General features: G+C 35.3%; 1 protein-coding gene across 1 annotated transcript in view; it reads right to left on the reverse strand.

The window, feature by feature from the left end:
- Window positions 1-7,011, reverse strand: part of NME9 (NME/NM23 family member 9) — a 44,954-nt gene extending 37,943 nt beyond the window's left edge. The window contains exon 1 of the mRNA XM_051985615.1: window positions 6,728-7,011. Coding sequence (XP_051841575.1) covers window positions 6,728-6,760 — 33 coding nt within the window. The 5' untranslated portion in view covers window positions 6,761-7,011. The remainder of the gene's footprint in view (window positions 1-6,727) is intronic.
- Between the last annotated feature and the right edge of the window lie 3,792 nt (window positions 7,012-10,803).

Here is a 10,803-nt window from a genome sequence, read left to right on the forward strand (position 1 = left end):
ACACAATTGATAATTTCATCCAAGAGAATGACAATAATGAGACAACATACCAAACCTTGTGGGCTGCAGCCAAAGTGGTTATTAGGGGAAATCTTATATCTCTAGTTGCTTACTTGCATAAAATAGAGAAAGAGAAGATCAATGAATTGGTCTTACAATTAAAAAAAGCTAAAACAAAGAACAAATTAAAAATTCCCAATTAAACACCAAATTTGAAATTCTGAAAATAAAAAGGGAGATTAATAAAATTGAAAGTAAGGAAATTATTGAGTTAATAAACAAAACTAAGTTGGTTTTATGAAAAAAAAAAACAAGAAAATAGATAAACCTTTAGTTAATTTGATTAGAAAAAAGAAAGAAGAAAATCAAATTGTTAGTATCAAAAATGAAAAGGAGAGCTTTCCACCAATGAAGAAGAGATTTGAGAAATAATTAGGAATTATTTTGCCCAACTATATGTCAATAAATTGATAATCTAGGTGAAATGGAGAAATACTTACAAAAATATAGATTGTCCAGATTAACAGAAAAGGAAATAAATTACTTAAATAGTCCCATTTTAGAAAAAAAATGAATAAGCTATTAATCAACTCCATAAGAAAAAATCTCCAGGGCCAGATGGATTTACATGTGAATACTACAAATATTTGAATACTACAAACATTGATTTACATGTGAGTAATACAAACTACTACAAATCATTTGGAATGATTAATTCCAATACTATGCAAACTATTTGAAAAAATAGAGAAAGAAGGAGTCTTACCAAATTCCTTTCATGAGATAGATATAGTGCTGATACCAAAACCAGGTAGGGTCAAAACAGAAAAAGAAAATTATAAACCAATTTCCCTAATGAATATTGATGCAAAAGTCTTAAATAAAATATTATCAAAGATATTATAGCAAGTCATCCCCAGGACAATACATTATTACCAAGTAGGATTTATTTCAGAAATATAGAGCTGGTTCAATATTAGGAAAACTATTATCATAATTGACTATATCAATAACCAAACTAACAAAAAACTACCAGAAACAATTCATAACTTTAGCAAAGTTGCAAGATACAAAATAAATCCATCAGCATTTTTATACATTTCCCATAAAGTCCAGCAGCAAGAAATTCAAAGAGAAATTGCACTTAAAATAACTGTCAAAAATTTTTAATATTTGGGAATCTATCTGCCAAGACAAAGTCAGGAAGCCTATTTACACAATTGCAAAACACTTTCCACACAAATAAAGTCAGAGCTAATCAACTGAAAAATTATCAAATACTCATGGATAGGCTGAATGAATATAATAAAAATGATAATAATACCTAAATTAATCTACTTATTCAGTGTCATACCAATCAAACTCTTGAAAAGTTATTTTATAGAGCTGGACAAAGTAATAACAAAGTTCATCTGGAAGACTAAAAGGTCAAAAATTTCAAGAGAATTAAAGGAAAAAATGCAAATTAAGGTAGTCTAGCTGTACCAGACCTAAAACTATATTATAAAGCAGTGGTTATCAAAACCATTTGGTGCTGGCTAAGAAATAGAGTAGTTGATCAATGGAATAGGTTATGTTCACAGGACAAAATTGTTAATGATTATAGGAATCTAGTGTTTGACAAATCCAAAAACCCCAACTTTTGGGATAAGAACTCACTATTTGACAAAAACTGCTGAGAAAATTGGAAATTAGTATGGCAGAAACTAAGCATTAATCCACACTTAACACCATATACCAAGATAAGATAGAAATGGGTTCATGATTTAGACATAAAGAGTGATATTATATATAAGCAAATTAGAAGAACAAAGGATAGTTTACCTCTCAGATCTGTGGAGAAGGAAGGAATTTGTGGCCAAAGAAGAATTGGAATACATTATTGAATACAAAATAGATAATTTCGATTAAAAAGTTTTTGTATAAACAAAACCAAAGCAGCCAAGATTAGAAGAGAAGCAATAAACTGGGGGAAAAAAATTTATATTCAAGACCTCATTTCTAAAATATCAAATTTATAAGAATAAAGGCCATTCTCCAATTGATAATGGTCAAAGGATATGAACAGATAATTTTCAGATGAAGAAATTGAAACCATTTCTAGTCATATGGAAAGGTGCTCTAAATCACTATTGATCAGACAAATGCAAATTAAGACAACTCTGAGGTACCATTACATACCTCTCAGATTGGTTAAGATGACAAAGAAAGATAGTAACGAATGTTGGAGGGGATGCGGGAAAACTGGGACCCTAATACATCATTGGTGGAATTGTGAATGGATCCAACCATTCTGGAGAGCAATTTCAAACTATGCACAAAGGGCTATCAAAATGTGCATGCCCTTTGATCCAGCAGTGTTTCTACTGGGCTTATATCCCAAAGAGATCTTAAAAAAGGGAAAGGGACCCACATGTGCAAAAATATTTGTGGCAGCCCTTTTTGTAGTGGCAAGAAACTGGAAAATGAGGGGATGCCTATCAATTGGAGAGTGGATGAATAAGTTATGGTATATAAATGTTATGGAATATTATTATTCTGTAAGAAATGATCATCAGGATGATTATTACAGCGAGGCCTGGAGAAAAATAACATGAACTAATGCCAAGTGAAATGAACAGAATCAGGAGATCAGCAACAAGATTATACCAAGATCAATTCTGATTAATGTAACTCTTTTCAACAATGAGATGATTGAGGCCAGTTCCAATGATCTTATGATCTACACCCAGAGAGAGAACTGTGGGAACTAAGTGTGGACAACATGGTATTTTCACTCTTTTTGTTGTTTGCTTGAATTTTGTTTTCTTTCTCATTTTTTCCCTTTTTTGATCTGATTTTTCTTGTGCAGCATAATTATGTAAACATATATATAGGATTTAATATATTTAACATGTTTAACATATATTGTATTATTTGCCATCTAGGAGAGGAGGTGGAGGAAAGGGAAGTAAAATTTGGAATACAAGATTTTGCAAGAGTTAATGTTGAAAAATTATCTATGCATATGTTTTGAAAATAAAAAGTTTTAATTTAAAAAAATAAAATAAATTAAAAACCAATATTGACCAATTGTGAAAGACCCAGCACTTAAATCAAGATATGATCTAAGACAATTCCAAAGGATCCATGATGAAAATGCTATGCTTTTCCAAGGAGAAAACTGATAAACAAATTGAAGTACTTTTTAAACTTTCTTTATTTTTCTTTCTCTTTGTATATATTTGCAACATGGATGACATAGAATTATGCTTTGTATGATTTCACATATGCAATTGATATTGCACATGTGATTGCCTTCTCAATTGATGGGGAGGGGTGAGGAGGAGAGAGAATTATGGACTTGACATTTTTTTAAATTAAGCTAATTTTACATGCAATTGGGAAATGTTTAACAAAATAAATTAAAATGTAATTTTAAAAATGTTTTGATTTGTAAATAGACTTATTTAGACTGATAATGTAAAAACATTCATATATAGTCATGGAAAATTACTGGGGAATAATATCAGGCATGGAAATCTTAAGAAAACCAAAGAACTGGAGTCTTGTATCATAAATGAAAACCATTTATGTAATTGCTTTTGAATATGCTAGACTTTTACGTTAATCAATAAGTACTCATTAAGTGATTACTCTGTGGGTCCCAGGCACTTTCCCAAATGCTGAGAATATAAATGCAAGGAAGGAAACAATCCCTGCTCCCAAGGAATTTGTTTTAATAAGAGATAAGTACATATGTAAATATATATGGCATCAATAAAAATTAATATATACATCCCAAAGAGTTAAATATAGGAAAATTTGAGAGAGGACTCTAGAAGTTAAGGAATCAGGAAAGGCTTCATACAAAGAATAATACTTGAACTGTGTCTTAGAGGAAGAGAGCAATTGTGAGGCAAAAGTAAGAAGGAGGTATATTCCAGGGAGTGGGATACTCAATGTAAAGTTATAAAGATGTAAGATGGAGTATATCATGTGTGAAAAATGGAAAGAAAGCAAATTTGACTGGATCACAGGGAATAAGATGGGGAGTAAATCTAATATGGCCAAAAAATTGGTTGGGACTAGATTGTTTAGGATCTTAAAAGAAAAAAGAGCAGGCTATGTTTTATTTTAGAGGAAAATGAAAGTTACTGAATCATTTGAATAGGAAAGTGATTTGGTCAGATCTTTGCTCAAGAAAAAAATTATTTTAGATTAGTAGTGGATGGAATGAATTGCAGTGAAGAAAAGATTTGATGCAGGAAGACCAACTAAGAGACTGTTAAAATAAGATAAACAAGAACCAAGGTGGTAGCTGTCCGAACAAGAGAAGAAATCATTTGCAACCAATTTTATGGAGGTAACATTAGCACAATTTGGCAAGGATATGTGATGCAAGAAATTGAAAAGATGAGGATAATAATGAAGTTACAAGCCTGAGATGTAGGAAGGATGATGATACTTCACCAGAAACAGGAGGAGGCAGAGCCAATTTGGCAGAATGACAGGAAACAATACTGTGATCTCCTCTCCACAAAATCCTCCTAACAGATCTAAAAAATACACCAGATTGGATCCTGATGATAAAATCAAGAAAAAAGCCATAGTGACTCTCATTTGTCCAGCCTAGCTAAGCATACAAACAGAATGATCTGGAAACACTGGAGAAAGGGTAAGATTCAGAATCCAGGGAGAAGTTGAACACAAAAACCAGAGGAAGTCATACAGAGCACTCCCAAACCCATACCAAAGCACTGTCAGGACAAGTGTCAACAAGCAGTTTTGTTGTCCACTTCCTACTCCCAGGTCACAGATCTAAGGTGAAATTAATTGGGGACACAAGCAGAGTAGTTGAAGCCCCAAAGGAGGAAGACACTGATGAGTATAAAACAGAACCTGTATTAACAGTGGTATTTCTCAGATCTCAGGGATAATACAGGGTCTCACTTTCAGCATCTAATTCATCCTGCAGAAAAATAACTAGGGCAGGAATCCCCAAACAAAAGAGTTACCTTCAATTGTGCTGCTTTAGGCCAATAAAGATTGTCAACTGGCTGATAGGGGTAGAATCCAACAGCATCTCTTCTTGTTCACATCTAGGTAAAAACTTGCTGTGCCCACACTGGCAGGCAGCAATCAAACTTTGTCTTGGATTAAGACTTCCTTTGCTTTAGGAGCAAAGAGTTTGTAGATACCCAGACTGTCCTTAAGTCCTGGAACAATATAATACCTGACAACTTCAAGAAAGTAGCAACAGTACCAGCCCAGATATTCCATCTAGAAGTACCACAGAAGTACCCTAAAGCCAGGAAGAGAGAAGAATGAACAAACAAAGAACACTACCATAATGAGCATAATGGTGGTAGGAATGATCAAGACATCAAAAAAGAGAATGACTCCAAAATGTTTACAAGCAATACCTCAGAGAAAAACACAAGTTGGCCACAAATTCAACCAGAATTCCTGGAGGAAACAAAGGCAGAATTTTTCAAAAGAAAATTTTAAAAAAATAAATAGAATGGAGGGCATTTGGGGAAAAATATAGAAGAAAGAATTGAAAAGAGAATCAAAAGCTCTGAACAAGAGTTACAAAACTTTGTCCAAGCAACAAATTCTTCCCAAAATAGACCAAATAGAAGCCAATGGGACAACATAAACATATTTTTAAAACTAAAGGAGCTGGAAAATAGAAGAAAATTTAAAGTATCTCATAACAAAGACAACTAATCTGGGAAATAGATTGAGGGAAAAAAATTTAAGAATTATTGGATTGTCTAAATGCCATGGCCAGAAAAAAAGACAAAGAGAGAGAGACAGAGAGAAACAGAGAGACAGAGAAAGAGAGAGGAGAGACAGAGAGATAGAGACAGAAACAGAGACACATAGAGAAAGACAGAGATAGAGATAGACAAACTAGAAGATGTATTTCAAGAAATCTTAAAATAAAATTGTGTGGATCTCTCAGAACCAGAGAGCAAAGTAAAAATAGAAAAAAGCCACTGATCATCTCCTGAAAGAAATCCCCAAATGAAAACTCTAAGGAACATTATGTCCAGAATCCAGAGATTTGAGCAAAAAAAAAAAAAAAAGAATACTGCAAGCAGCCAGAAAAAAAATTCAAATTCAAGTACTAAGAAGCCAGTCAGGATCACATAGCAGTAATAAGTACAAAGGGGGCAAAAAATTTGGAATATGATATTCTGGAAGCAAAGGATCAATGTTTACAATCAAAAAGAACTTACTCAGCTAAAGTGAGTATACAGTCTTTTGAGGTGTGTATGTGTGAACTTTTAATGAAATAAAGAACTTCTCAGTACTCTTTTCCCTGATTTTATGTCTTTTCCCCAAATTATACAAGAAACAATTTTAACATTCATTTCTTTAAAGTTTCCAAATTCTTTGACTCCCTCTCTCTTTTAAACTCAGATCTCCTGACTCAAGTTCAAAATTCTACACGTGTCTGGATTGAAAGAGATCTTAGAAATGAGCTAGTGCAAATGCCTCATTTTAATGATTAGAAAAGTTTAGAGGTAAAAATACATGTCGCTGATGGCAGAATCTGGATTCATACCTAGTTGTTGATTCCAGAACTGGGACTCTTTCCATTAAGTCCTATTGTCTCTACCTATCTGCAAATATGTACAACACACACACACACACACACACACACACAGAGAGAGAGAGAGAGAGAGAGTTTTTCTTCCCCAATAAAATGCTTGAAACAAACACTAATTGCACTTACCTGTAACTTTACTTCCTTCTTCTTGCTCACCATGTTGCTCCAAAGAAAATAGAACCAACTTTACACAGTACAATAACACAAGACTTTTAGCAGAGTACTCCTTATGTTATGGTGATGCCATGGGAACAGTAGCCCGAGCCGATGGCTGAACTTGATAGAGTGGTGAAGTCCTTGACTACTAGTCCAACCCCTTAATTTTATTTTATTTTTCCTACAACCAACTCAAGTTTATGTTATTAAATATGTCAATTTCTTGTTGATATTAGTAACGTATGTAACGAAGTAAAACATCTGAGACATTTTCCCCACCCTACACACTTATTTTGCAGATCGCATGGCATAAAAAGTTTAAAAAATGGGAAATCGTACCCAAGACAACTGTTACCCATGAAATAAAATAAAACTTGAGAAGGACAGGCAGAGCGAAACAGAGCTTCCACAAACCAGGGGGACTCCAGTGGTTGTAGTTCATTGCTTTGCATTTATTAAATGCTTTTTTTTTTTTTTAAGACTTGGGAACTGAAAAAAAGCAGTGAACTTTGACCTGAAAAATTCAGATTTCCTTGTGGGCTGCGGAGTAAAGTTTTCCATTAAGCTACGTGAGGCGCTGCTAAAACGAAAGCAAACGTTATATTATTACTAAATTTCTACTCTGAATTCCTGGATTAAAAGGACTCTAGAAAACATGGATATTCACGCTGCAGGTCTGAGAACTTGTGTTGTATAAGCGACTCGAAGCTGGTTGTCATGGCAACCAATTTGTTTCTTTTTCCTTAAGACTCCTCTTCGCTGACTCCGGGTTTTTAACTAGGTTCCTCAAATTGTAATTTATTCAACTTCATTCCTGTAGGTCCGAAACACCTGAGTTCAAAGAAAGACACGGGAGGTACCTCCGAAATCCTTTAGGGTGGTCTTGTTGCTCGAGTACCTCTTTTCCTCTCCTTATCTATGGGAACCTGGTTTTGTTTGTTTTTCGACCATAAGTTGGAAGGGCTGTCAGTACTCGGACGGATGTGGGACAAGGTGATGGGAGCGGGGCATGCGAGGTAGAGAGCTGTTATTTAACAGATAGGGGCTGTCAATGTTGGTAGAGAGTAAAATGGCTGGAATCAGTGTTATCCGGAATATGAGATAAAAGGGTGGGGGTGCTGGGCAAAGAGCTTTGAGTCTTTTTATCCATTGGCTGAAGAAGTTGTCAATATATTCCTAGTAGGCGATGGGAAGGGGAGGGCGGTGGGATACTAGGGAGAGAACTTGTGAATCTTTCCACTGATTGGCTGAAGGAGTTATCAGTATTTTTGATAACAAAGAGATGGGAGCCTTGTGATCTTTTTACCGATGGAAGGAAGAGTTGATGCAAGGAAATGGGACAGCTGTTGCGGGTGAATCCTGGCTTTAGAATTGTGCCGGCAGAGCTGGAACGTAATCACTTCTCATTCTAGCGGAGAACTGTGGGTAAAGTGGGAGAAATGACTAAGTGATAAAGCTTGTTATATAGATCGACAAGGGTGCCTCATACAGGATTGGGACACAGTTTGGAAAAATGAATGGTTCTCCAGTTCCGAGCTTTTGGTGAGATCATTAATTCTATTTCAAAAAGTGTAAATGTAAATAATACAACCACCTCATGGAATTCAGTATAGTGCTAATCAATACCTAGCAACAGTTGTATTGCTGGGTCACAGTTTAGTAGCTTTTGCCATATCGTTTCACAACCTAATTATTTTCATAATTCCTTATTGCTTATTATTTTGACCTGTTCGATTTCTTTGCCTCTCCAAGGAGAACGTATAACCATCCTTTCATTTAGCTGGAACTTCCTTCTTCTAGAAGATTTCACTTATAAAGGCAAAATCATGACATTCGATTCAATTTTTCCAGTAGAATATTCATTCTCCATCTCCAACTCCGCTTCTTTTGAACTACAAAGAACATGATGCCCCACCCCCCGGTACTGGGATGTCCCTGGGATCTGCTCTTTCTTTCCAGTTTCCTTTTATGTGTTTTCTTTCCCAATTAGATTGTTAGCTCCTTGAGGGAAGGTATTGTTCATTCTTTCTTTCTTTTTTGTTTCTTTCTCTTTTCTTCCTTTCTTCTTTTTTCTTTTTCTCTTTCCTTCCTTCCTACCTTTCTTTTTTTTCTTCCTTTTTTTCTTTCCTTCCTTTCTTCTTTCCTTCCTTCCTTTCTTAATTTTTCTTTCTTTTTAAATTTGTATCCCCAGAATCAAGCACAGTGTCCGACTCATTTTTTTGTTGTTCAATTCTTAGTGACCTTATTGGGGGTTTTTATGGCAGAGATATGAAGTGGTTTGTTATTTACTTCTCCATCTCATTTTACAGAGAATAGGTGCATAATAAATGTTTATTGAATTAAATACTGTATGTGGATATCACAGACTTTCAAAACTGAGTCAGTCCATCTTGCCCACCACTCTCTGATTCAGCTTTTTTTAGACATTTTTAATCTGCTATGTCCAGTGAAGATTACAGTTCACCCACAGTGTAAGTGCCATGACTTAACCAGTGAAAGGGAAAGTACTTTCTGTCCTCAGTTTCCTGATTTTACCCATGCTCTGAAAAAATGGGTCTGGGGGTGTTTGTTTCTCTTCTGTTTTGTTTGTCCTCCTTAGTTTCAGGTCCTAAAGGGGATCCCCATAGAACTCATATGTTTAAGCCATGATAATCTTTGAGCCAGAATTCTAGGAGGATATACCTATCCAACCATCCCCACATGAGGACTTTGAGAAACCAGGATGCTTGGGACTTAAGTCTGGGTGGGATTTTGGACCCAGAATTAGGAATGATGCTCCATTGGAACTCAGCTAAATGTGAAACAATCCCATTTTCCTCTCCAAGACTGAGTTGCTTATAAAGAGGTAGGGATTATATCTCCTATGATTTGGGGAAGTAAGTGATTATACCTTTTAAAATAATTCTGTGTTAAAGACTATTAATGGCTAAATAAACTGGGGTACTGGAAATTCCCTCTATACTTGGATGAACACCATGGATAGGACCTAGAACTAAAGACAGACCAATATTAGAGAACACTGAATGTAGGGAGAAGGGAGGATAAAATATAATCAATTGGTGTACAAGCAGTGGGGACCAGAGTAGCCTATATTATATATGCTCCAATGACAAAATTTTCAAAGACCCACGTCCATGGTGGGCTTTGTGAAAGATAGAGATTACATATTCCAGTTGTAATAGTCTTCTTTAAAGACTATTCTTTAAAATACAATGTTCTCTGGAAGCTGGTCTCTTGGTTGGGGTTTCCTTGGGGTCTCTGGAGGCAGCCTTAGTTTCAGTTCAGTGTAATCACCCCAAATGCTGCCAGGAGTTGAAGTCCAAATCCTTTATTGTTTCCTTCAAAGTCTTATCTTTCTTCCTGGGGCCCTTTTAGCTTTCTTATCTCTCTCCTTGGTTCTGAGAGCTCCTGCCGCTAGTCCTTTGCTTCTGCCAGCTTCAACCTTCAGCCAGCACAAAGGTGGAAGATGGAATGAATCTGTCTTCTCCTCCGAGAGCTTCTAGTGGAATTATATGTCTGGCCCTGAGAGCTTCTTACTTTATGCTGTACACTGAGTATATATCAATCAATATATCACTAGGAAACCGTTATTTGTTGTAGGATTAAATCAATGCTAAACTAAATTTAACCACAATTTCCTCAATTCCACTTACTTAGAATACTTGTAAGAATCCTAACATCCAGTAACATACAATTCCCCATCTTCCTTCTCATTGCCTCACTTCCTGCTCCACCAACAATTTAAAAAAAACACCCTACTCCTAATTATGCTTAATATTATTTTGGTGGAAAATATTTGGGAATGCATAGCAATTGCTTAATTTCTTGTGTTGTCAAGAGGGTTCATACCATTGTTATGACTAATACAGCAGCTTAAAGTGGTTTGTCTTACTGGTTCAGTGTCCTTGGAATTTTGAGCTCACAGGATTAAGGTTGTAAAGCTGATTTACCACTGATTTGGCCAAAAGCAAAGTTCAGGTCATTCAAGTCTAGTTTCATTTCCTCTGCCAAGATCATCTAGATCAGGGATTCTTAGTCTTTTGTGT

The sequence above is a fragment of the Antechinus flavipes genome, chromosome 3, assembly GCF_016432865.1.
Source record: "Antechinus flavipes isolate AdamAnt ecotype Samford, QLD, Australia chromosome 3, AdamAnt_v2, whole genome shotgun sequence".
Taxonomy (NCBI): Eukaryota; Metazoa; Chordata; class Mammalia; order Dasyuromorphia; family Dasyuridae; genus Antechinus; species Antechinus flavipes.